Source organism: Centropristis striata, chromosome 19 (genome assembly GCF_030273125.1).
Source record: "Centropristis striata isolate RG_2023a ecotype Rhode Island chromosome 19, C.striata_1.0, whole genome shotgun sequence".
NCBI classification, from domain to species: domain Eukaryota; kingdom Metazoa; phylum Chordata; class Actinopteri; order Perciformes; family Serranidae; genus Centropristis; species Centropristis striata.
This window is the reverse complement of record NC_081535.1, coordinates 31,871,392-31,898,879: the sequence shown is the minus strand read 5'-3', so window position 1 is coordinate 31,898,879 and position 27,488 is coordinate 31,871,392. Positions and strand designations below refer to the sequence as shown.

The 27,488-nt window shown below is 42.3% G+C and overlaps 1 protein-coding gene across 2 annotated transcripts in view; it reads right to left on the bottom strand.

Moving 5' to 3' along the window:
- Positions 1–274: 274 nt before the first annotated feature.
- The window catches only part of myo5b (myosin VB), a 34,002-nt gene continuing 6,788 nt past the window's right edge, over positions 275–27,488 (bottom strand). The window contains exons 5-40 of one of the 2 annotated variants that reach the window (XM_059358189.1): positions 27,036–27,192; positions 25,731–25,874; positions 25,562–25,643; positions 24,375–24,482; positions 23,903–24,012; positions 23,548–23,813; positions 23,293–23,374; positions 23,056–23,196; positions 22,847–22,969; positions 21,778–21,861; positions 20,853–20,990; positions 20,489–20,586; positions 19,790–19,876; positions 16,931–17,042; positions 15,925–16,136; positions 14,916–15,072; positions 14,558–14,797; positions 14,240–14,470; positions 13,966–14,059; positions 13,740–13,870; positions 12,864–12,983; positions 12,596–12,730; positions 12,457–12,522; positions 11,721–11,978; positions 11,081–11,172; positions 10,729–10,806; positions 9,991–10,189; positions 9,451–9,544; positions 9,116–9,259; positions 8,873–9,024; positions 8,147–8,236; positions 7,904–8,054; positions 5,614–5,908; positions 5,164–5,338; positions 4,999–5,079; positions 275–2,608 (exon numbers count right to left, since the gene is read on the bottom strand). In XM_059358189.1, the coding sequence (XP_059214172.1) occupies positions 2,456–2,608; positions 4,999–5,079; positions 5,164–5,338; positions 5,614–5,908; positions 7,904–8,054; positions 8,147–8,236; positions 8,873–9,024; positions 9,116–9,259; positions 9,451–9,544; positions 9,991–10,189; positions 10,729–10,806; positions 11,081–11,172; positions 11,721–11,978; positions 12,457–12,522; positions 12,596–12,730; positions 12,864–12,983; positions 13,740–13,870; positions 13,966–14,059; positions 14,240–14,470; positions 14,558–14,797; positions 14,916–15,072; positions 15,925–16,136; positions 16,931–17,042; positions 19,790–19,876; positions 20,489–20,586; positions 20,853–20,990; positions 21,778–21,861; positions 22,847–22,969; positions 23,056–23,196; positions 23,293–23,374; positions 23,548–23,813; positions 23,903–24,012; positions 24,375–24,482; positions 25,562–25,643; positions 25,731–25,874; positions 27,036–27,192 (5,080 nt within the window). In that variant the 3' untranslated portion in view covers positions 275–2,455. The remainder of the gene's footprint in view (positions 2,609–4,998; positions 5,080–5,163; positions 5,339–5,613; positions 5,909–7,903; positions 8,055–8,146; positions 8,237–8,872; positions 9,025–9,115; positions 9,260–9,450; positions 9,545–9,990; positions 10,190–10,728; positions 10,807–11,080; positions 11,173–11,720; positions 11,979–12,456; positions 12,523–12,595; positions 12,731–12,863; positions 12,984–13,739; positions 13,871–13,965; positions 14,060–14,239; positions 14,471–14,557; positions 14,798–14,915; positions 15,073–15,924; positions 16,137–16,930; positions 17,043–19,789; positions 19,877–20,488; positions 20,587–20,852; positions 20,991–21,777; positions 21,862–22,846; positions 22,970–23,055; positions 23,197–23,292; positions 23,375–23,547; positions 23,814–23,902; positions 24,013–24,374; positions 24,483–25,561; positions 25,644–25,730; positions 25,875–27,035; positions 27,193–27,488) is intronic. The other variant, XM_059358190.1, reaches the window with a different exon arrangement.

Genomic DNA, 27,488 nt, shown 5'->3' with positions numbered 1-27,488 from the left:
TTATTATTTGTATTTATTTAGTCACATTTTTGTTTGCATGTGCAGTCAACAAACCGAGTAGCTGCCAGTGGAGAAAACGAGACGCAGTGTCCTCTAAGGTGTCCTTCAGTGGAGAAAATGAGATGCAGTGCAAAAAAACATTTCTAAGCACACTGAAAACAATAAAAGGTGTGTTGAAGTGTTTCTGCTCAGTAAAGAATCGTCAGTGCTGCATCACTGTGAAGTGACTTGACTTTTTCTAGTCAAAAGATTTGAAAGAAAACTAGAATTCTGCTTGAAAAAACAAAGTTTTTTTATTTATCATTCATAGCCATGACTTATCAAACATTTGTATATGCGAGTCATTTTCAAAATATATTCTCTGACGTACAGGAAGTGAAACAAACATTCAAACTGAAGAACTTCACTGCAAGGTGACACAAAACTGTTAATATGATTTCAAGAAAATATGAATTATTAGTTATTCGTATGAATGCATGTATTACATTTTAACACAAAAGACAAAAGTTCTTCATCATTATTACAGCTTCACTTCATAAAAAAGATGCTTTTCTGCCAAAAAGAATCAGTTTGTTCTCTAAAGATAGTGTGTAAATAATTAGTGTGTTAATAATTATTGTGTAAATAATTAGTGTATTAATAATTAGTGTGTTAATATTAAGTGTTGTCTACAAGGTGAAACGGTGAGTTTCCGTCCCATGATGCCATGCAGGTCTGGATGTTTGAGTGTATAAAGTCTTTCCCCCTGAGTGTTCAGTTATTAATTATTGTCATAACAAAATTGTACAAATCACACAAGAAAAAAAAAAGACAAACATCGTAGTAAAATTATTTCACACAGAAATTTAAAAAGGAAACAGAGTGAGAAAGTCAAAGCACTCGGTGAGATCAGATCACTTCAACTCCTTTACATCCAAACATGAAGAAATGTCCACAAACAAACAACAACCAAAACGTTTATTAATGTGAAACCAGATTAATAAACTATTCTACAGATTTATTTGCAGCTCTTCACTGAAGTTAAAAGTTAGAATCAGGCTGAATGAGGCGTCACAGTAAACTTTGTTCTTATGGTGTCCGCACAGCAGGAATTCGTTTAGTGGAACTTTTTGTTCCTCAGCCGTCCGAGGTTCATCATCCGTCTCGTTCAGCTCAGGAAGTTTCTAAAGAATTGGCACAAATATCTACTTGGACTCAGAGATGAACTGATCAAACTTTGAAGGTCAAAAGCCATAAACATGATATCTCAGGAACTTCTGAAGGAAATTTCTTCCAATTTGGCACAAACGTCCACTTTGACTCAAGGATGAACTGATGAGGTTGTGGATGTCAAAAGTCAAGATCACTGTGACGTCACATGTGTCTAATTCTTTTTAATGAGATATCCCAGCAACACCTCAGGGGAATTTATTTAAGTCTGTCAGAACGTCTACTTGGACTCAAGGATGAACTGATCAGATAGTGGAGGTCAAAGGTCATCATTCTGTGGCGTCACGTTTGTCCTGTTTTTTTGAAGGCGATATCCCATCAACACCTTGAAGGAAATTTCCTCAAGGTGCTGCTGTGGACGCCACAAACGTCTGCTTGGACTCAAGGATGAAGTGATGAGGTTGTGGAGGTCAAAAGTCAAGATCACTGTGACGTCACATGTGTCTAATTCTTTTTAACGTGATATCTCAGCAACACCTCTGGGGAATTTCTTTAAGTCTGTCAGACAAAATTTCTTCCAATTTGGCACAAAAAATATACACAAACTCAAAGATGAACTGATCAGATTGTGCAGGTCAAAGGTCATTGTACTCTGACGTCATGTTTGTCCTGTTCTTTTGAAGGCGATATCACAGCAACACCTTCAAGAGAATTTCTTCAAGGTGCTGCTGTGGAGGTCACAAACTTCCAATTGGACTCAAAGATGAACTGATCAGATTGTAGAGGTCAAAGTTCAAGATCACTGTGGCTTCACGTGTAATTCTTTTTAACGTGAAATCTCGGCAACACCTTAAGTCTGTCAGAAACGTCCACTTGGACTCAAGGATGAACTGATTCGATTTTGAAGGTCAAAAGCCATGAACATGATATCTGAGGAACTTCTTAAGTAAATTTCTTCCAATTTGGCACAAATATGTACTTGGACTCAAGGATGACCTGATCAGGTTGTGGAGGTCAAAGGTCATATACGCATCACGTCTGTGGACGAGAACAAACTGGAACATGACTTTGACCTGATGCTAAACAACAGAATTTATTTCTATGAAGCTGTAATGTTTAAACCATACTGATTATTGATTGTTTGTGGACAAAAGATCAAGTGACGATATGGATTTTAATGATGAAACTGCTGAGAAGAAGAAGAATCTCTCTGAGGCACCTGAAGGCAGAAGAGAGTAAACACGTCTGAGGCCCAGGAGGACATCAGTGAGAGTCCGTCATGGATTTAAAGGGACATTTATAGACGTCAGACTCTGACAAGGAAGTCGAGGCCAAGCGAGGCGGGGATGTGCAGCGTCTCCAGGCTGAGGGCCGACGGCGTGTACGGGAAGAGGACCGGGAATGTGTACTTGGTGTCCATCAGGAGCTGAGGAGGGTCGTTCCTCTGCAGGGGACGATTCTGGACAGACAGAGTCAATAGGTCAGACTGAGGACAGACTCAGACAGAGACACCAGGTCAGACAGAGGACAGACAAAAAGGTCAGACAGAGGACAGATTATATCGACCAAAATACTATATTTTTAACTAAAGTGGAAGAAAATGAACTAATTGATATAGTAAATAAATTTAAGAATAAAAAGTCATCTGACTTCAATGATATTGATATGAGTTTAATAAAAAGTATTATTTTATTTATAGCCAAACCACTAACTCATATCTGCAACCAATCACTACAAACAGGCATATTTCCCAATAAAATGAAAGAGAGTCACCTGCGGGGACCCTCAAGGCTCCGTACTTGGGCCCTTAGCTCTTTATACTGTTTATAAATGATATCTGTAATGTTTCTTGTAAATTCAAATGTGTTTTATTTGCGGACAACACTAATTTGTTTTGTTCCGGCAAACACTTAGAACATCTTCTGAATACAGTGGAAACTGAACTTAAAAAAATAAAAAGATGGTTTGATGTGAACAAGTTATCTCTGAACATAAGCAAAACTAAATTTATTGTCGTTCAATTAATCAAAGAGTGCAAATCACCATTTATAATGTGGAAGTGGAAAGAGTTTATGATAATAAGTTCCTTGGAGTGGTTATTGACCACATATCAACCTCTTAAAGAATAAAATATCAAAAACTATGGCAATTCTATAGAAATGTAAAAATATCTTAACAACAAACTCATTCAAATTTTCTGTATCAATCCCTAATAAAACCATATATAACCTATTGCATAGAAGTGTGGCGACACACATTTAAGTCAATCACCAAACCAATTTTTCTACTTAAAAAAAAAGCAATGCGACTTATAAACAAAGTCGATTATAAGCATCCAACCAATCAATTATTTGTTAATTTAAATGAACTCAAATTCAAAGAACTGGTGGATTTCAAAACAGCACAGTTTATGTTCAAAATTAACAACAACATGCTGCCTGACTGTATTCAGAAAATGTTCAATCTAAGACAAAGCCATTATCATTTCAGAGGGGTGTGTATATTTAAAAAGTTAAAAACCAGAACCAACACCAAATCACGATGCACCACGGTAACAGCTGTTAATTTATGGAACAAATTGGAGAAAGACTTGAAAACTTGCAATACCATTAACTTATTCAAAAAAATACTTAAAAATAGGATGATTAATTTATATAAGTTAGAGTAATGAGTAATACGCTTCTTTCTTTTCTCTCTTTTGTGACTTCTTATCTATTTTGTTGATAACAGATTGTACATTTCTAATTTTTTAATTTATTTGAGTTGTAACAGGGTAGGCGTAATAAGCTATGCTTCAGCCTACGCCTTTTCGGTCCAAATGTCTATCATTTTTCTCTCTCTGTTTACATGTTGTTTACTTTGATCAATGTTTTTTTTCTGGTTTGTTGCTTCTGTTTTGATGACATGTATTGACCGAAATAAACAGATACAAAACTAAACGAAACAGACGACAGACAGAGTCACCAGGTCAGACAGAGGACAGACTCCAGGTCAGACCGAGGACATTAAAATGGAAGCCAATTTGAAAGTAACTGTTGAAATGTGTCATTAAAGTAAATGTGACTGAGTTTCCATCAGCTGCTTCAGAGCCAATAAACCAACTGCAGTAACATGCTGAGGCCAGCAGGTAGCAGAGTGATGTGTTGCTGTAGGCTAATCCATCAGTAAACAGGAGAAGAAGAGAGAAAACAACAACAACAACAACATATTGTCATGTTTCCAGTAAGGCTGGGCGATATGGACTAAAAGTGGTATCCCTATATATTTAGGCTGAATATTGATATACAATATATATCCCGATATTTTTATCACAAAGTGAGAGCAAATGTTCGGTCAACGTCAGATGTCACAAGTAGTTTTATTGAAACCGTTTATTTAAGTGAACATAAATACTGTATAACAACAGGAGAACCTTTTCAGTGCACATTTGAATAAAAAAAACTACTTAAATAAAAATAGCCTATGAAATTAAAAAGGGCAATCTTTTTCTGAAATATAAAAATATTTATATGAGAAAAGAATAAAAAACATTACAAAATAACTAAATATGACAAATCCTAGTAAGGGCAGTATTTATGTATAAAGCAGCTTGCCTGGATCAAGGATCACAGCGCAAAACTGAACTATATCGATATATGCAATATGGTCTAATTCCATATCAAATTAAAAAATATATTGATACATTTTTCATATCGATATATCGCCCAGCCCTATTTCCAGCCTCTCCTGTCCTCTCCCCTCTGCTCTGTGTAAACAGCCTCTCCTTTCCTCTCCTCTCTGCTCTGTGTAAACAGCCTCTCCTGTCCTCTCCCCTCTGCTCTGTGTAAACAGCCTCTCCTCTCTTCTCACCTGGATGTTTCTGATGAATGACACCGTGACTCTTTCTTCGAACTCGTTCAGCGGAGTGTACAGGTTCAGGATCTTCACGATCTGCAACACAAACAAACACACACACACACACAGGTCAGTCTGATGTGGCGCTCCCAGGTCAGCGGGCGTGGTCATGTGACAGACCTGCTGCGTGGTGAGCGCCGTGCACAGCGAGCAGATGGCCTCGGCATCCTGCGTCGTCTTCTTCTTCACCTGCAGCAGCTGAGCCGCCTGGATGACCGGCTCCAGAGTGGCTGCAGCTCGACTCTGATATAGGTTGTTACCACGGAGCCACTCCTCCAACTGACTGGTGTTATACCTGCACACACACACACACACACACACACACACAGTGTCAGTGGGAGTGCCTGCTGTCTACAGTGTGTATCAGTGTTGGTGGTGGTGTTGTTGGTGTTGTCGGTGGTGTTGGTGTTGGTATTGGTGTTGTTGGTATTGGTGTTGTTGGTATTGGTGTTGGTGGTGTTTGTGGTGGTGTTGGTGGTGGTATTGGTATTGGTGTTGGTGTTGGCGCTGTTGGTGTTGGTGTTGGTGTTGGTGTTGGCGGCGTTGGTGTTGGTATTGGTGTTGGTGTACCGTAGCTGCATGCCGGTGCTCCAGGAGCAGACATCTTTGCGCAGCAGCAGGTTGTTGAGTGTGATGGCGTTGATGCAGTGGAACAGCTGGCGGACCACCTGACCCACAATCTCGGGGTCCAGGCCGTGGTCGCGCATCACGCTGCTGAATTGTCCCAGCTGGCGGATCAGAGCCTGCAGCGTGTAGCTGCTGTGCCCGCCGGCGTCCATGTCCATGCTGGACGAACGGTTCCTGTAGCCCATCGGCTTCACGCCTGCCAGGCTCGGGATGCTCTCGCTCTCCAGCATGGCTGACACTGAAGACACACAGGAGGGCACATTAGACACATTAGGTTCTGGAGCTGAAGGGACGCTGTGGATAGGACGCTGATGAAACTATAGGCGCGTTTCCATGAGGTACTTTTCCCTCTAGTGAGCTATGGGTGTGACTTGGGAGAGAGGCTCCGCCCAACTCCACCGGTTACCAGCTCAGAAAGTACCTGCCTCGGGTAGGTACTTTCTGAGCCGCTACTGACTAGTCGACACTGATTGGATACGGTTGAGGCGCGATTCATTTGCAGACTGGTGCAGACTGGACGCTGATGGGTTAACATCTCCTTCTCTGACTGCAGCTGGGAGGGACTGCTACAGGAGGACTGGGCCTTATGAGTGCTCTGGAATGGCGCCTGCTACTTGTTAAGAAGAGTAGGAACAAGTCTCCAAAAGTCTCCAAAAACACCAGAAAAAGTCCCTAGATTTGTTGTTAGTCGCTTTTTTGCGACTAACGTCTCTAGAGGGGCCCGAATAGTCTCTTAATATAGAGACAGAGTCTCTAGAGGGTCTGACTAGTCTAAATATAGACACAAAGAGTCTCTAGTGGGTCTGAATAGTCTAAATATAGAGAAAAAGAGTCTCTAGTGGGTCTGAATAGTCTAAATATAGAGAGAAAGTTGGCAACACTGTTTGCCGTGTGGGTCACAGTTGGTTAGCTGCTACTAAAGTACCTGTATGGAAACAGAGGCCAAGGAGAACTAACTAGTGGGCGGAGCCAAAACACTCAGCCACTTTCCAAAAAGTACTCAGTGGAAACACGCCTGTTGTCAGATTCCTCTGAGCTCTGACTGTACAACAGAAAATTTAGAGTCACAAACTGAAGTTTTTCTGCAGAAATGCCTGAAAGGTGAAACTTTCACTTCAACACACGAAGAAACAAACTCCACTGATTTATTTTACTTCATCATTTGTTTCCTAAAAAAGCCATGCAATGTTTTATTACTAATATTACTGTAATAAGACTGAACCAGCTGTCTGAGCTGAATGTTTCACCTTCAGGCGTTCTGTGCAGTAAAACTTTCTAATTAGGCTCAGACAGGAAACTGACACTGTTCATACAGCTCCATGTCCAACATCCACAACTGTCCCTTTTATCTACAATTTTAAGGTTTTTGTACTTTACTTGAGTATTTCCACCTTATGTAACTGTATACTTTTACTACTCTCTAACAGCTTTACAACATGGTCACTTTAAAGTGATTGTCATAAATTAAAGCACACAACAGAGTTTTAAGAAGATAAAATTTAGAATATATAAAACTAACAAAAGACTGAAGAGCAGTTTTACTTTTGATGCTTTTGTATTTTTACTGCAGTAAAGTCATTTTGATTACTTCTAAACTGCATCAGCCGCAGCTGCTCCTCCTGTGACATTTGAAGCCACTGAGAGAGAGAGAAAAACAGCTAAAAGTTCCCCTCGAACAGAAAGCATTTTTGGCCAAACCATAGCTCCTATCATTGAACCGACTTCACTTTGAGCATCCAGAGTTCTTCCTGAACGTCTACATATGCGTTTTGTGAAGAAAAATAAAGAAATTGTTGTTTTTTTTTAGAGCGATCAGAAGAAACTGGTACCTCTGCTTTCCTGCCGAAATGTTCCCTCCTTTTTACCATGGCGGTCTATGAGGCTGTAGGTGCGTGTTGGTGGATCATCTGTGCGTCCTACGCCCAAACTATAACTCTGACAGCTTTAGCAGACCAATGTGAGGGAGAAGACCAATTTTCCTACATTTCTATGTATAAATTATTTCTGTAGAGTGGTATCCGCGGCCTTGAGCGCACTTTACAAAAAAATGTTTTTTCATTTTTCTCTCCCTCTGCACTCTAGCGATGATGTCATCCACTCTAGCCTCTCCAGAGGGTAACAGTGGGGGGATTTTGTGGCTTATAGGAAGAAGCCCGGTGGAGAGTATAAAGATATAGATGTATAGATATAGTTACATGCACACTCAATAAGAAGAAGCAGCATGAGAGCTCACCGATCATGGGCTGTATGATGCCTTCTGCCACCTTGACGAGCTGCTGGTAGATTTGGATGGAGAGGTCGCTGAGAACCTGCCGGTACTCGGCCAGGTCGAAGTTCTTCAGACAGTGTTCGTTCTGTTTGCTCGTGTTCTGCGTCATGAAAGCCTGAACAACAACAACAACAGCACACACTGTTGACAAATACAAACACCTGACAGACAGCTCGTCCACATGTTGCCGTAGAAACGCTGTGTCACCTCGTCGCCGCTGTACTGCTTCAGACAGTGCAGCAGCCTGCTGCTGTTGGCGAGCCAGAAGGACGTCATCTCAAAGTCATCGTTGTTCTTCTGCAGATCAGATCAAAAGATATGAGAGTAAGAGTGTAATCCTCTGAACCCAACAAGCTTGTTTCTCAATGTAATATATAAAATATATAAAACCTATATAAATCTATAAGTCCTGCAGCTCTTTGGAATCATCACAATCAGAACAACAAAAAACATGTCTTAGTGCAGAATAACACAGTCAGAATGACAGAAACCCGAAAAAAAGTTGAATTTCTCTGATATATAGTTTTTTTAAAATTGTAATAAAACAGAAATTATATTTAAACACTTTCTAAGTGTCCTGAATGTAGTAAAAATAGTTTTCTCCACATATTGAAATATTGTAATTTTTCGACCACTGTCCTCTCCTCTTTGCTCTGTGTAAACAGCCTCTCCTGTCCTCTCCTCTCTACTCTGTGTAAACAGATTTTCAGTGAATATTTGTCACGTGACCGTTGGTCTCAGCAGAATCAATCATGTCTTCACAGTGTCTCTGAGGAGCAGAATTTAATGTTTTTAACAGGATCTGGTTAGTGCAAACGCTTTATTTTAGATGACACATGTAGAATAAAGAGATTCTATCAATGGGTTGCTGGGGGTTCAGGTGAATGAGCTTGTGTCAGTCGTCAGGTGGAGATGTGCGGGACAGCCGCTCACCTTGAGCACCTTCTTGATGGCGTTGATGGTGGAGGTGAGCAGAGACTCCACCTTCTGGTCGTCGTTGATGTAGTCGGCGTGACGGATGCACATGAAGAGAATGTAAGCAGGCAGACAGGGAACTGTGGCCGACACGGTGCTGGGCTGGATGTCTGAAAACACATTAATACACTCAGCCATCTGAGATCAGTGTTTACTGACCTGAGATCAGTGTGTACTCACCTGAGATCAGTGTGTACTCACCTGTGATGAGGGTTTTGAGCAGCAGGGCCTCGTCCTCCTTGTAGTACTCCAGCATCCCTTCAAAGTCCTTCTCTTTCCTCTGGACCGTGACCTGGCGGCTCAGTTCAGGTCTAGACCTGCTGCTTTGAACTGCAGCCTGAGACGCTGCAGAGACACAGAGACACCAGTCACTCGCTGTTCCCAGCAAAGGGCTGCAGGTGTTGCAGGTGTTGCAGGTGTGAACGTGTGAACAGGTGTTGAAGGTGTGAACAGGTGTTGCAGGTGTAAACAGGTGTTGCAGTTGTGAACATGTGAACAGATGTTGCAGGTGTTGCAGGTGTTGCAGCAGGTGTTACCTTCTAACTCCTGGACTTTCTTCATGTAGATCCTGAGCTGCTTTTTCAGCTTCCTCTCGTTCTTCTCCAGTTTCTCCACCAGCTCCTTCAGGTCCTGCAAAAGGCAACAGCCCGCCATGATGATCCTTAACCTGAACCTGAATATTGAACCCTGAACCTGAATATTGAACCCCAAACCAGAATATTGAACCCTGATCCTGAACCTAAAACCTCAACCTCAACCTCAACCCTGAACCTCAACCCTGAACCTGAATATTGAACCCTGAACCTGAACCCTGAACTGAACCTGAATATTGAACCCTGAACCTGAACCTGAACCAAGACCTGAACCTGAACCAGAACCAGATCCTGAATATTGACCCCTGAACCAGAATATTGAATCCTGAACCTGAACCTGACCCTGTACTTGCTCCTGAACCTTGAACCCTGACCCTGAACCCAGACCTGCCCCTGAACCTGAATAATGAACCCTGAACCTGAACCCAGACCTGCCCCTGAACCCAGATCTGCCCCTGCTCTGAGCAGCAGCAGGTTCCTCACCAAGTTGTCGTTGGTAAGCCGTGTGATCTCCTGCTGGACGCTGTATTCCACCTGTGCCTCGGGGGATAGAGACGCAGTGTAGTTCAGGATCTCCTGCTTCTTCTCGATGTCGTCTTTCAGCAGCTCAATCTGAGTGTGAAGAGCTTCCAGTTCGTCTTTGTGCTGCCGGGACTGAGTCTGCAGCTGAGCCTCCAGGAGCCTGACAGGACCAGGACCAAAAACATCTCCTTTATTGATATTAAAACACTTTAAAGTAGAGTATGAACACATCAGCCACAATCACACACACCTGACACAAACCCTGAGCTCAGCACCAGGTGCTTCTATTGGAGGACCTTTTACTCTCTGCTGTATAAATAACAGTGGAACTGTTTGGATGATGTGAGTTATATCTGAATAATTAATCTTGCTTTCGGAGGTGGATGTGTACTGATGTTTGTCCTGCTGGGGTGGTTTTATTTCTTCTGCTGTTCATGTGAGCACCTCGTGTTAATGAGTCAAGACAAACTGTTCACGCTGAGCTCTCTGGTCATCTCAGTCTGAAGAAAACTAGAGGAACTTCTTCTCTGCTCCTCATCTTTCAACACAAGTAAACAAAACTTTTGAGGCCTGTAGACATTGGGGTCAGAGCACCTGCCACACGGAACAGAAAGCCTGAGAGCTGCAGCTTCAGGTTGACGCAGAAGAGAAAGTGAAAGAAAGCGAGCACACCAAAAAGAAGAAGAAGCAAACAGAGACCTGGCCACTTGTTTGAGGCCCTGGTAAGCCAAACCCAGCTCCCCGTCTTCATTCAGATAGCACCAGTCCTGCTGGGTGCTGAGGTCCAGCAGGCAGAGGACAGAGACAGACAGAGGACAGCAGGACACAGAGACGGAGGACACAAAACAGAAGCAGACTGTGAGATAAACTGCAGAGAAAAGAGGCAGACAGAAAACTGAAGAGTTAGTCCACAAAACACAATTTATCTCTACATCAGGATCCTCTTTAACCAGAGACGGACTGAGACAGACTGAGACAAGCTGAGACAGACTGGGACAGACAGACAGGGATCTTACTAAGGAAACCGTACGGACAGAGACTGAATACTCACTTGGTGGACTCAGACACTCCGTGGGACGTCTTCCCCGTCTCGTCTTTGTCCAGTGTCTCTCTGTTGTTCAGTTCAGGATCTTTGTGACTCTCCTGTAACACAGAACACTGACTGTTAGTTAGTGCAGCATTTATCTATTTTTTAATTTGCTGGGCAAGGTACGCTGTAAACCATGTTCCAGCTTCATAAGGGTCTTTGAAAATATCTATATTGTATAATGTTTTCATTTTCTTTAGTTCATTAGTCCGACACAGTGAATTGAAAAGTGTTAAAAACAGGGAAAGAGAGTCATCTTCATGTTATTCTGTTTAGTCAAACAATGAAAGAAAATAATACAAATGTGTAAAAAATAACATATTTCATGTTTATATGTGTGTTAATTCATAAAGAAAACAATAAAAATGTATTTATTTTCTTTAGTCCAACAGCATGAATGAAAAAGTAATCTTCTATTGTTATCGTTGTTATTGTGGAACACAATGAGTGAAAACAATCTGTCATGTTACTGCAGCAGGAAGAGGAAAGTCCTCCAGCATGCAGACGATGCTGCTGTTTACCTCAGAGAAGCTGCTCACTAAACATTTGTTAAATGCTGAAAGCTGACGTGATGTTTAACACTAACTCGACTCCTCAGACTTACGTTGTCCCCGTCCTTGTCCCCGTCCTTGTCCTTGTCCTGCAGCGCGGCGGCGCTGACAATCTGCGTCCTCAGGATCAGCACCTCCTCCTTGCGAGCGTCCAGCTCCTCGCTGGCGGCCCTCAGCTGGCTCAGCAGCACGTTGTAGCTCTCCTGCAGCTCGTTGGACGAGTTGTTGACAGAGGCGCGCTCGGCGACCGCCTTTCTCAGCTCGTTCAGGTCGTTCTTCAGCTTCTTGTTCTCTGTCTCCAGCTCTTGTCTCTGCGGGATGCACGGCAGAGACACCACCAGAGACAAACCAGAGACACCACCAGAGACAAACCAGAGACACCACCAGAGACACCACCACATCCAGAGAATAAGACAAGTTAGTGCTCAGTTAAAAAGTCACAATCCAGAAATGTGAGTCAGTGCTGAGCTTTATGACATCTAAAAGATGCATGATAATGAATCATTTGTGTTTCTTTCATATTTGTTATTTTGTTTATCTTTTTTAGATTTATTATTTTTATTGACCTTTTCTATTTAAACTAATTAAAATAAATAATTCTGAATAATGTAACATTTGTTTTAATTCACCCCTATCTGAATATATTTGAGAATTCAGTAAAAATGTTTAAATTGTGATTTTCTGGTGAACAGCGATGGTCAGATTCCTCAAAAAATCTGTTTCTGCTCAGAATTATTTGTTGTTGTTGCCAGCTGAGCTGCTATGGACTGAGGTGAGTTGTTTCTGTACCTTCAGGTTGCTGTAGGCCAGGTCAGCCTTCTCCTGCTCAGAGGAGGAACTCTTTGACTCCGATCCCTTCAAGGAAACAGAATCAGTCTGAGCTCTAACACACAGCAGAGATGAAGCTGCTTTTAGAGTTTAAACTCACCCTGCGCTTGGTGAGCTCCTCCATCTTGTCCAGGCTGACCTGCAGCCTCTTCCTCTCCTGCTCCAGCTCTCGGACTCTCTTCTGCAGCTTCATGAACAGACTGATGTCCATCGCTGCCTTCTCCGCTCCCATGTCCTGCTCAGAAACACACAGTCAGAACCACCAGGCCGCAGGACCCCGCCTCCAACCGGAGGACCCTGCCTCCGCCTAGATGACCCTGCCTCCCCCGGAGGACCCCGCCTCCGTCCCTCCCTTCCCACAGACTCACCTCCACCAGCTGGATGGCGTCCTCGGTGTCACCCACCTCGGAGGTGGAGACGGACGGGTAGTTGGAGTCGGACTCCAGGCTGCTCTGATTGGACGGGTTCCTCCTGTGGCCGGGCTGGAACTGCAGGAACAGAGTTGCGGTTGTTAGGATTATCTGTGCATCCTACGCTCAAACTATATCTCTGACAGCTTTAGCGGACCAATGTGAGTGAGAAGACCAAATTTTCCTACGTTTCTATGTACAGTAGTGTTCAAAAGCCGGTCGATTTAATTTTAGTGTATGTGCGACCAAAACTTGTAGAGTAGTTGAGTAGTCGACCCGGAAAAAACACGGAAGAAACGGAAGAAGAATAGGAAGAAGCCCAGTGGATAGTACAGTCATGTGAAAAATTATGAGACCATGGTTTTCTCGATAATGATTTTGGTTATTATCAATAAAACCATGGAAAATGTATAGATATCAGCTCTTAAATAAACTCTTATCAGCTATTTTTGTTGTTATCATTATATTTGTCCAAACAAATGCACCTTTAGTTGTACCAGGCATTAAAATGAACAAGAAACTGAAGAAAACAATGGTGGTCTAATCGTTGTTTCCATGACTGTATATAGTGGGCTCCTACAAGCACACTCAATTATTTAATTAACCTTCTGCAGTCCGGTCAGGTCACATGATCTGCTGCTGACCTTTCACCTCTTAGAAACATCTTTTTATAAATCAGATTTGATGTGTTTTGTGTTGTAAATGTTGATCCAGTGAGTCAGAGTGAAGCATGGTGATGAGGTCACACAGGTGAGGCTGAACATGTTTCACCGTATAAACAGGCAGGAAGGAGTAATGGAAGGGTTAATTATGACGTCACTCAGGTGAGCTCACCTTGCTCAGAGACACCTCCTCCTTCAGGTTGTCGTATCTCTGCTCCAGTCTGGAGAACTCCTTCAGGAGGTTCTGGTAGCGCTGTCTCTCGCCGTCCAGCTCCTTCTGCAGGGACACACTGTTTCCGTCCACTGATACAGCAGAGGACAGACACTGATTAACATGTTCTCTGATAACAGACAGACAGACAGACAGACAGACAGACAGACAGACAGACAGGTCTCACCCTCTGAGCTCTTTGACAGCTGGAGGATATTCTGGTTCAGTTCTTCCTTCTGACTCTTCAGGAGACAGTTTTCTGTCTCCAGCTCCTCCACCCTCTGAGGACAGAGACACGTCATTGTACAGAGACAGACAGCAGCATCCCACAGAGACACCACGTCCCTCACCAGCTGGTCCACCACCCAACCAAGACACCAACCAAGAAGACCTCCTGTCTCCTCCTCTGTCCTCCTGTCTCCTCACCTGACCTTCTCCTCCTCTGTCCCCTGTCTCCTCACCTGTTGGAGTGCCGTCTTCTCTGTGCAGTGCTCCTCCTCGAGTCTCTTCCTGTGGACGGACGCCTCCTGCAGCTCGTCCCTCAGCTTGTCCAGCTCGTCCTGCAGTGAGGACAGCTGTCCCCCGTCCTGCTGCTGGACCTTCTCCAGCTGCTTCTGCAGCTTGCTGACCTCCGAGGACAGACCGGTGTTCACCTGCACCAGCTGCTCCGCCTGAGTCTTGTACTCTTTGGACTGAGTACACATCGCTCATGTTGTTATTATTATTATTATCATGATTAATATATTATTATTATCATTGTTATGATCAGCAGGGCGTACCTGGTCGTCCATCTTCCTCTGCAGCTGGACGATCTTGTTCTCCATGCCCGTGTTGAGCTTCTTCAGGTGTTGTGCGGAGCGAGCGTCGATCTTCAGCTGCTGCAGCTGCCGTTTGGCTCGAACGCGCCTGAAGCCGCACTGGATGATGATGGCGGCGTTGCGCGCCCGCCTGAACTTCCTCCTCTGCAGCCAGCCGCGCACGCTCCTCTGGATGATCATGGCCTTGTGATGCAGCATGAACTGCAGAGGAGAAGTCAGTGAACACAGCGCCGCATTCAGGGACACATTCCTGTTCTGATCAGAGACACGCTGCCTCCAATCACACACAGCCACGGGCTTTTACTCTGAAGGAGCCTACCTCCCAGTAGATCCTGCGGGTGAACATCCCTCTGGTGAAGGCCTGGATGGTGACCACAGCCCGCCGCACCCTCAGGAACTCCCGCCGCTCTCTCACCATGCGGAACTGCTTCTGACAGATGAGGGCGGCTCGGGTCTGACGCAGGAAGTCAGCGTACCTGAACAAATAAAAGTCTCGTAAACAGCCAGAGAGGAAGGCAGCGACTCACGTGAGCAGAGTCTGATGACTGCTGGTTAATCAGTGTGAAGCTAAAAAAAGAGATTTATCTTTGATTTAATGAGAATAAACTGATCTAAAAGAGGTTGAAATAACTCCAACATGATGTTGATGTGGAAACAGTCTGAATTGATGCTTCATCAGGTCTAAAAAACACAAGAACCCTGCTGTTACAATGATGGTTTTCTCAATGGAGTTTTTAAGAGGCTGAAACACAAAAAAGTTAACTGCAACGTTTAGATAATTTAGGGTATAAATAAATTAAGGGATGTTTACATGTTAGGTGGCCAATTTAAACAAAAAGTTTGTGCATTAGTCAATATGAAGCTAAATAAAGAGATTTATCTGTGATTTAATGTGAACAAAGGGATCTAAAAGGAGCTGAAATAACTCCAACATGATGCTGAATGGAAGGAACACAAGAACACTGCTGTTAAAACGATGATTTTCTATCTGCCGTATGTTTTATAAATGAGATAATCTCAGAAAAGCAGTGTGTTGGTTGGTGGTGCAAAGAATAGAATATTAACTCTTGTCTTGGAGTATCTTAGGTCCATAATGCAGAGCTCAACAAGCAAAAAATTAATAATTTAACTTAATTTACTGTTCGTGTGGAGAACCAACCATAACAACATAATTCTGAATGAAACGTTATGATATGTTAATGTCATATCCAGGTTAAAGTTATGTTCTGATAAAAATCAGGCCTGAATGATGAATATCATTAGAATAAACTGTTGAATAATTCATATAGAAGATGTAAAACATGAGAGTGGAGCTTTCTATCGCTCACCTGCGGGCCAGGAATCCGCGGCCGTATCTCTGCAGCAGAACAGCAGCGCGGCGGATCTTGGCGTAGCGGACTCTCTGCAGCCAGCCGCGAACCGTCTTCTGGATCTTGATGCAGGCCGAGCGGAACCTGTCGGCCCGCAGCTTCTCCAGGTACGCCACCTGCCCCGCCCGGAAGAAGATCTTCGTCTTACCGAACTGGAACATGTCCGGCTCCTGAGACAAGACAGGGACACGGAGGGGACACAACAGGGACAAGAGTCGTGACTCAGCTGCAGGTCCAATCCAAGTCAACAACTCACACACTGAAACCAGCAGCAGTAATAAATACAGAAATCACATTTAAATGTAAATACTGAATAAAATATATTAAAATTACGATGTTTAATATAAAATAAAAATATCAAAAATATATATATAATTAATAAAATATGCTAGAAATACAATATAGGATATATTATAGAATATAAATATTGAAAAATATATAGTAAAATATATTAAATAAAAATAAAAATATTGAATAAAATACAATAAAAATTGAATATATAATAAAATATAAATACTGAATTAAATATTAGTTATAATATAAAACAAAAATATAAAACATTTATTAAAAATATTTACATTGAATAAAATAGGCTAGAAATATAATATAGAATATAAATGTTGAATAAAATATAGTAAATTAATAAAAATAAATATTAAATAAAATAATGAAAAAAATACAATCAAAATATAATATATAATAAAATACTGAATAAAATATATTACATTATTAAAAAATATACTTTTTTCTAAATATAAAATATAAAAATAATATATAATAAGATATTAACATTAAATACAATATAGTAAATATATAAGAATACATAAAAAAACATTTTACAACAGACAAAAATATAAACATTAAAAAAATGAAAGAATAATATAATATATATTCAAACGAATACTGAATATAAATAACAACATAATATATAATACATCTGTAAATATTGAAAATGTTTGTTTACCTTGATCAGAGTCTCCAGCAGCTTCTTACAGACAAGCTTCTTGTCGGCTAACGTCATGTCCGACTTGTTCAGCAGAACCCGATACCTGCTGAAGAAGTCCGGGTACGTCCACCTGAAACACAAAACACCGCTTCAGTTACTCCTCAAACACACCACACCACTTCCTTTACTCCTGAAACACACCACACCGCTTCAGTTACTCCTGAAACACACCACACCGCTTCAGTTACTCCTGAAACACACCACACCACTTCCTTTACTCCTGAAACACACCACACCGCTTCAGTTACTCCTCAAACACACCACACCGCTTCAGTTACTCCTCAAACACACCACACCGCTTCAGTTACTCCTCAAACACACCACACCGCTTCAGTTACTCCTCAAAAACACCACACCGCTTCAGTTACTCCTCAAACACACCACACCGCTTCAGTTACTCCTCAAACACACCGCTTCAGTTACTCCTCAAACACACCACACCACTTCATTTACTCCTGAAACACACCACACCGCTTCAGTTACTCCTGAAACACACCACACCGCTTCAGTTACTCCTCAAACACACCACACCACTTAATTTACTCCTGAAACACACCGCTTCAGTTACTCCTCAAACACACCACACCGCTTCAGTTACTCCTCAAACACACCACACCACTTCAGTTACTCCTCAAACACACCACACCACTTCATTTACTCCTGAAACACACCACACCGCTTCAGTTACTCCTAAAACACGACACACCGCTTCAGTTACTCCTGAAACACACCACACCGCTTCAGTTACTCCTCAAACACACCACACCGCTTCACTTACTCCTCAAACACACCACACCGCTTCAGTTACTCCTCAAACACACCACACCGCTTCAGTTACTCCTCAAACACACCGCACCGCTTCAGTTACTCCTCAAACACACCGCTTCAGTTACTCCTCAAACACACCACACCACTTCATTTACTCCTGAAACACACCACACCGCTTCAGTTACTCCTGAAACACACCACACCGCTTCAGTTACTCCTCAAACACACCACACCACTTAATTTACTCCTGAAACACACCGCTTCAGTTACTCCTCAAACACACCACACCGCTTCAGTTACTCCTCAAACACACCACACCACTTCAGTTACTCCTCAAACACACCACACCACTTCATTTACTCCTGAAACACACCACACCGATTCAGTTACTCCTCAAACACGACACACCGCTTCAGTTACTCCTGAAACACACCACACCGCTTCATTTACTCTTGAAACACACCACACCGCTTCAGTTAACACATCACACCGCTTCAGTTACTCCTGAAACACACCACACCGCTTCAGTTACTCCTGAAACACACCACACTGCTTCCTTTACTGCTGAAACACACCACACCACTTCATTTACTCTTGAAACACACCACACCGCTTCAGTTAACACATCACACCGCTTCAGTTACTCCTGAAACACACCACACCGCTTCAGTTACTCCTGAAACACACCACACTGCTTCCTTTACTGCTGAAACACACCACACCGCTTCATTTACCCCTGAAACACACCACACCACTTCATTTACTCTTGAAACACACCACACCGCTTCAGTTAACACATCACACCGCTTCAGTTACTCCTGAAACACACCACACCGCTTCATTTACTGCTGAAACACACCACACCACTTCATTTACTGCTGAAACACACCACACCGCTTCATTTACTGCTGAAACACATCACACCGCTTCAGTAAATCCTGAAACACAACACACCACTTCATTTACTGCTGAAACACAAAACACTGCTTCATTTGCATCACTAACACATCAGTCTGAAGCGAAATAAAAAGTCTGAATTGATGCTTTGTCAGGTCTGTCTGAAGAACACAAAAACACTGCTGTTAAAATGACTGTTTTCTCAATGGAGTCTGGTTCAGCAGAGTTATAAATCAATGCATTTCATTTATTTGGGAGTTTTTATGGATTGTTGATCAAAAGGATTTAAACAGAGTCTGGAACAGAAAAAAAATAACCACAAAAATGTACTGAAAAATATAGATGATTTAAGGTTTAAATTTAGGGATGCTTTTGTGTTATTTGGATAATTTTATGGGTTTCAACACAATAATCAGTATGAAGCCAAAACAAAGACATTTTCAAATCTGTGATTTAATGTAAATAAATGGATCTAAAGGAGCTGAAAAAACGACAACATGATGCTGAACTGATGCTTTGTCAGGTCTGTAGAACAGGAACAAAGCTGTTAAAACGAGTCTGGTGCAGTAGACCGACGCTGAGGTTTAATCTGTTTTAAGACCTTTAATATTTAACAGCTTTCTCTTCTTTCAGGCTGAACTTTACAATATGAAGGATATTTTTCTGCATATTTTTGTGTCGACATTTAATAAAACTGTTTTAAAAAACATCTTAATTTACTGTTACCTTCATGTGGAGTCTGGTTCATCACTTATAAATCAATAGATTTTATTTATCGGGATATTCTTATGGATTGTTGAACAGTTTGAGGAGTTTTAAGAGATGAAACACAGAAAGTTACCAGAAAAATTGAGATAATTTCAGGTATGAATAAATGAAGAGAAGCGTCCATGTTATCTGGCCAATTTTATGGGTTTTTAGGAATTAATGTAAAGAAATTCCCTCCAGGAGACGTTAACTCGTCACACACTGACTCACGTTATCACATTTCATGGGAGACGAAGATGTTTGTCTCCTGCGAGACGTCGAGGACACAAAGAACTCAGAATAAAAACAGTGATTTAACACTTGACGACTGACAGAACAACGAGTCACACAGAAGAACAATAATAATAACAACAATAATAATAAGCAGCAGAGAGTCCTCCTGACCTGGACGGGTACCCGGCGGCGCTGATCCGGATCGTCTCCAGGACGCCGCAGGCTCGGAGCTGCTGCACCGCTCGCTTCGAGTCGAACCTGCAGAGACACGAGTCATCACATTGAGTTAAACAAAGCAGCTGAAACTCTCGTTACCTTACACACACACACACACACACACACACAGAACATGTGACTGGGTGAAACAACAGGTCGTCTGTGCTGCCTGCAGGCGACACTCAGGGCCTCGAGACACAAACATCAAATCTGAAACTAAAAAAAAAAAAAAAAAATCTGCGGCTGATGAACCCTGAAAGGACACGTGATATTTATTTACTGCATATTATCTGCTGGAGTTAATCAATCATTTTCTTTGATTGTTTTTGGTTTGTTTGTTGTTGTTGGTTTGTTTTTGTTTCACTCTCAGCCTCTTTATTAAAATGATTTATTATTAGAATGATTGAGTTTTATTGTCCACAGATACTGCAGCGCTTTGTTTGATTAAATGTGACAACGAGTCATATTGAGTCCTGTCACATCGATAAATACATGCAGCTAATATAATGATGAGTCACAGATGTAGAATCTGAAAATGTGTTTGTGTGAATTGGATTAAAAATAAACAATAACAGAGTAAACAATAAGAGAGTAAACAATAAGAGAGTAAACAATTAGAGAGTAAACAATAAGAGAGTGTCCCTGGTGACTCACGAGAACGACTCCTTCTCATCGTTGGGTTTGATGCAGCGGACGTAGTGAGGAGTCGTCGCGTTCAGAGTCTCCATGAGGAGCTGCAGGGACCTGCGGAACTGAACCAGGACAAACCGTCACTAATGAGTCCTGCAGAGACCTGCAGAGACCAGCAGAGTCCTGCAGAGACCAACAGAGACCTGCAGAGACCTGCAGAGACCTACAGAGACCAGCAGAGTCCTGCAGAGACCTACAGAGTCCTGCAGAGACCAGCAGAGACCTGCAGAGACCAGCAGAGAGCAGCAGAGTCCTGCAGAGACCAACAGAGTCCTGCAGAGACCTGCAGAGACCAGCAGGGACCTGCATAGACCTGCAGTGAGCTCACCTGGTGTCCCACGGTCTTCCTGTGCTCCTTGTTGGGGGTCTTGGGGACGGACTTTGCTGCGCGGACGTTTACTCTGGAGGACTTGGGTCCAGCGGGGACGTCGTCCTTCTCATGAAACAGATCTGCGACCAGCTGGAACTGAGCAGAGACTCATCACATTATTATCACTTATTTAATATATATAATAATAATAATAACAATCATAACAACAACAATAATAATAATAATAATAGTAATATTAATAATAACAACAATCATAACAATAATAATAATAATAATAATAGTCATCATCATCATCATCATCAGGCAGAGAAGGTCATATATGGATGTAATGTTTTATTTCAGGTGAATTAATTTGTGGATCTAAAGCTCTGGTGGGCGGGGCCTGATCTTAGAGGCTTGTCCGTATTGGTCGGTCTGCTCAAAGTGACAGCTCGCTGAAACATTTTAATCACAAATCTATTTCAAAGTATTTTCTGAGAGCAGAGTGGAAAGTTATGCTTTCATAATAAATAAAAATGACTGAAACACAAATAAAAAAACTAATTTGAACCAGTTTGATCTTCGTGTGAAAGTCCAACAAAAAGATTTATTATAATAAATAACAACTACAATAAATATAATTTAATGTCTCCAATCAAGAAAATTATCAAACTTTTTTCTGTTGAGGAAACTGAATTCTTCACCGAATGTGACGGTTTATTTTAATTTGAACCCGGTGACCTCTGACCTCTGAGCGTCAGTGTGATGATGAAGACGAGTGAACAAACACAAAAACTGACCCAGTTCTCCTCATTCCCCCGCTCAGTGCTGCGCTGCTCCCACACCCACCACACAGTGAAAAACAACCTGGCTGAGCTGTGGATCCTGATCTGGATCTGGATCTGGATCTGGATCCTGATCTGGATCTGGATCTGGATCTTACCTGACTGGCCTTCAGGATGTTGATCTGCTCTTCGTACACGGTGTCTCTGTTTTTCTCCAGAAATCCTTCACACTGATACTCCACCTGTGACACAGCAGTAATAGTATGTACAACAGCTCAGTCAATTCAACATATTCAAATTAAATGTGTAATAAATATGAAACAATTAAAATCATGTGTTTACATAGATCAAAGAGGAGAGGACAGGAGAGGCTGGAGACACACTTCTATATGTAGAGAAACATTTATATAGATTCTTTTTATTAAATTTTTCTGGTTTCTTTCATTCTAACTGTGTTATTCTGCACAAAGACATGTTGGAGTTGTTCTGATTGTTGATTCCACAGAGCTGCAGGACTTATAGATTTATAGATTTTATATATATAAATGTTTGTTTGTGTGAAGTTTTGATTGTCTGCAGACAATCCTGTTGTTTACGGTTCTGAAGCTTCAAACGACTCAGAAAATAATTTCAAACTCAAGTCATGATTCATAATAAAAATCCCAACGATTCCAGTATTCCTCCTGATACAGAAAGAGAACCTGGACCTGATCAAACAGAACCTGGACCTGATCAAACAGGACCTGGATCAGATCAAACAGGTCCTGGACCTGATTAAACAGGACCTGGACCTGATCAAACAGGACCTGGACCTGATTAAACAGGACCTGGACTGGATCAAACAGGACCTGGACCTGATCAAACAGGACCTGGACCTGATCAAACAGGACCTGGACCTGATTAAACAGGACCTGGATATGATCAAACAGGACCTGGACCTGATCAAACAGGACCTGGACCTGATCAAACAGAACTTGGACCTGATCAAACAGAACCTGGACCTGATCAAACAGGACCTGGACCTGATCAAACAGAACCTGGACCTGATCAAACAGGACCTGGACCTGATCAAACAGAAGCTGGACCTGATCAAACAGGACCTGGACCTGATCAAACAGAACTTGGACTTGATCAAACAGAATCTGGACCTGATCAAACAGAACCTGGACCTGATCAAACAGAACCTGGACCTGATCAAGCAGGTCCTGGACTCGGTGCTCAGCTCACCTTGTCAGCGAAGTGGATGATGATAAAGGACGTGTTGGACATACGAGGTTTCTGGAAGTGGGCACTGCTCGAGTGCTGCTTGTAGAGCTTCTGGGCCCAGTTCTGATCCGTCCCCTTTGGCACCTGAAACAGGAAGTGGATCTGACTGAGTCGAGCTGTTCAGTCTGAGGAGGAACCAGAGAGGAAACTCTCTAAATAGAGTTACTGACTTTACACTCCTCGTCCAACAGGTCGAGGACGCCGAGTCGAGCCTCGATCAGGTCGATGCACGGCTGGTTGTCGTAGAAGTCTATGAGAGTCCAGGGGATCTGCTCCTTCATGTACTCCTCCTGCTCCAACTTAAACACATGCTGACCACACAAACAACAACAAGCAACAGTCAGCTCAGTACAGACACATGGACGGTCAGCTGTCAGAAAGGTTATTAATAATAGAAAACACATTACAGAGTTAAACTGCTGCTGAAGTTTCTCGTTGGCGTAGTTGATGCAGAACTGCTCGAAGCTGTTGATCTCGAACGTCTCGAAGCTGCGGACAAACACACGAAGAAGAAACTTGTGTTTACGGTTTCTCTTACTGTATCCCACACTGCACAGTGTCTTTACTGTTTATAGTAGTTGTATCGTGTTTCATGACTGTATAAAATCAACAGAATCTGGTCCTGGTCCTGGTCCTGGTCCTGGTCCTGGTCCTGTTCTCACCCGTAGATGTCGAGGACTCCAATGAATGAGTGCTGTTTGGCGGAGGTCTGCAGGGCCAAGTTGATGTTATCTACGATCCAGTCGAACATGCGGGCGTAGATGTGTTTGGCGAGGGCGTCGCGGGCGTTGGCTGCCTGTTTGGCGGACATGTTCTTGACGTACGTCTCGGACGCCGTGACCAGCTTCCTGTGACAGAGCCAGTGCTCCATCTGCTGTAGCTCCACCCCCAGCAGCCTGCAGAAGTGCTTCAGGTGCGTGTCGTCCCTCTGCAACACAAACAACAACATGCTGTCAGAGGATGGACACCGCTCCGACCTGCTGAGCATCAGTGTGAGCTGTAACCATGGCGACGTACCGACACGTGACAGGACTCGCCGTCTCGCTCCAAGCAGATCTCGATGTTTCCCAGATGAAGGATGGAGGCGACCACTTTGAAAATGCTGCTCTGACTGCTTTCCTTTATCCCTGAACACACACACACACACACACACACACACACACACACACACACACACACACACACACACACACAGAGTCTTTAATGAAAACTAGAGTTCTTTTTAACAAGTTAAAGGCAAACCTTTTGCTAACCTTTTTCCAACGTTTGTGTCTCTAAGTGATTGATGAGGACAACAATTTCTCAAATCGGTCCAGTTCTGAGTGACAGAGATGCATTAATTTCCCCTGTTGGGACACTAAAGAGAACCTTGTTCTTGGACACAGACTGAGAGCTTCCTCTCAAATAGCCTCAGTCTGACTGTTTGGTTTCTGGTTGCACTGAAGTCTGGTTTACTGAGTGATGAAATATTAATGTTTGTTTTCCTCACCGAGCAGCGTGAAGGCCTCCCTGGTCTTCTTAAAGTCTTCAGCATCGTTCACTCCCTCGATGAAGATGTTCTCCCCCAAAGACGTGAAGGTGAAGTCTTCTGCGCTTGCTGAGGGACGAGAACACAGCAGAAACTGAATTCAACAGGTGATCAACAGATGAACAACAGGTGAACAAAAGGTTATCAATAGGTGGTAAACAGGTGATCACAAACAACACATCGTAGTGAACGATGCCGTCCTCTACCGTGCCCTCGCTCATCTGGAGGAAACTGGTGCTTATGTGAGAATCATGTTCTTTGATTTTTCAAGCACATTCAACACCATCCAACCTAACATACTCAAAAACAAGCTCACAGAGATGGGAGTGGATCTTTCCTTCATCTCCTGGATCACAGATTACCTGACAGGAAGACCACAGTATGTCAGGTTGGGGAATTGTGTTTCTGGGACATTAATGAGCAGCACAGGGGCTCCACAAGGCACTGTTCTGGCTCCATTCCTGTTCACACTGTACACAGGGGACTTCAAATACAACTGTGAGTCCTGCCACATCCAGAAGTACCCAGACGACACTGCTATTGTGGCATGTATAAGGAATGGACAGGAATCTGAATATAGGGATCAGATGAAAGCCTTCAGTGACTGGAGTCACAAGAACTATCTCCTACTGAACACCTCAAAGACTAAGGAGATGATCATAGATTTCCGCAGAGCTGGTTCTGTGGTTGGAGCCAGGTTAGACACACTGGAGGAGGTGGTGGAGAGATGACCTGTCAACATGTTCCAGGCCATCCTGAAATACCCGGATCATCTGCTACACAAAACCTTTATGGACCAAAAAAACAGCAGTGGACGGCTCCTCTCTCTCTGTTGCAGGGCGGAGAGATTCAAAAGATCCTTCTCTCCTACAGACATCAGGCTGTCTCATTCTAACAGAGATTCTACCAGACTAACGGAATTTCCTCTTGAGGATAAATAAAGCAATTTTGATTTGATTGATTTGATTGATCAACAGGTGATCAACAGTTGAACAACAGGTGATAAATAGGTGATAAACAGGTGAACATGTTTCTGACTTAAATGATTTTTTGTTAAAGAATTAGTTGCTAAATATCTTTCTGTCAATCAATAAATGATCAATCAGTGAATCTGATGGTTTGAGTCCTAACAGAACCAACACACTCACTGAGGCTGAGGTCTTTGAACTCTGGTAGCGTAGCGGAGGCACACAGCTGGTAGAAAATGTGGTAGTTCCTCTCATCTTCAGCCTGCGAATGATTGAAACACACACAGATGAAACACAGCGAGCCTGCAGCCTCAGCTCCGCCTGCTCTGACTGAAGGAAGTCCACCCACCTGAAAGACGACCCGGGACTTCTCCAGCAGGTATGTCCTCATGTTCGCTCCGATGATGTTGTAATTCCGGCTGAAGCCGATCTGGATGTACTTCCCGAAGCGACTGCTGTTGTCGTTCCGAGTGGTTTTAGCGTTTCCAATAGCCTGAGGGACAGAGTGTCATCACCAAAATGTAGCTCCGGTTAATGTTCACCCAAACATGAAGTTTCAGTGTTTCTGTTTACATTCTCCTCTCTGTGTTTCCTGCCACCTATACAGGTGCATCTCAATAAATTACAGTATCATATAAAAGTTTATTTAGGTCAGTAATTCAATTCAAAAAGTGAAATAACACATTATATAGATCCATTACACACAGAATGAAACATTTAATGTCTTAATGTATTTAATTTCTTCTAATTATAATGATTATGGCTTACATTTAATGAAAACCTAAAATTCACTGTCTCAAAAAAATTGAATATTACAAAAGCCAATTTTAAAAAGTATGTTTAATATGGAAATGTTGGCCTCTGAAAAGTATGTCCATCTATATGACTCAATACTTGGTTTGGGCTTTTTGACTTGAACTACTGGAAATTTACTTTTCATCATATTCTAATTTATTGAGATGCACCTGTATAATCTGTATAATCTGTATAATCTGTATAATCTCGTAGTCATGCATCTCTATGGAATCAACAGTCAGAACAACTCAAACCTGTTTTAGTGCAGAATAACATTTAGAATGACAGGAATCAGAAAGAAGTTGATTTTCTCTGACAAATTATTTTTCTTAATGTTAATATATTTATACATAAACACTTTTCGAAGTGTTACTAATGTTGTAAAAAAAAGTTTGCATTTCTTAAGAATGCAGAATTTAGTAAAAGTGACACATTAAGTGTCATTTAACATAAATCATAAAGTGATTCTGACTGAAAAATCAATTTAAGCTTTGTTTTGGTCTCTTTTTCTGAAGTCTTTTTTTAAAGAAACATTCTTTTTAAGCCTGCTAGTGGTGGTTCAGGGCTTGCAGGGGTTAAAACATAATCAGCATGGAAATATTCATGTGTCAGATTTGTTTTTTTGGATCTGAGTAAGAACACAGTGTTATCATATTGTCATACTGCTGTTGATGTAAGAATATCATCAAATTAGAAATGTCTGTATTTCAGTGAAGATAATTTTGTGCCAGTGAACAAACCCTGAACACCTTTAAATCGTTGATGTGGTGATGAATGTGCTGCAGCTTGAGTCTAAATCACACAAAGCAGATTTAAACATGCAACTGAACTCTTGTCCTGCTGACCCTGATCCACTGACCTCCATGATGGGGCTGGAGGCCAGAACCTTCTCCTCCACGTTGGTGTCGTTGGCCGAGCCGCCCACTGTGGCGAAGTATCGCATGGCGTACTTTGCAGAAACCGTCTTCCCTGCTCCGGATTCTCCGCTGACGATGATCGACTGATTCCTCTCGTCTCTGAAACACCCAGAGACACAAAGAGTTAGTTTCTTTACTGCTCAGACACTAAACATGTCACAGGTTACAACTTCAGCCAGAAGACTGAAGACTGAAGACTGAAGATGTTGCAGAAAACTGCAACATCTTCCTTTAATATTTTAAATCTTATATTTTAAATATAATATATATCAGACACAGTTAACATGTACTGATGACTGGAATTAACCCGTTTTCATCAAAGAATCCCTGTTTACTGTAGAAACAGATCATCGTCAGAGTTTCAACTTCCCCACGGTTCTTAAACGCATCATGTA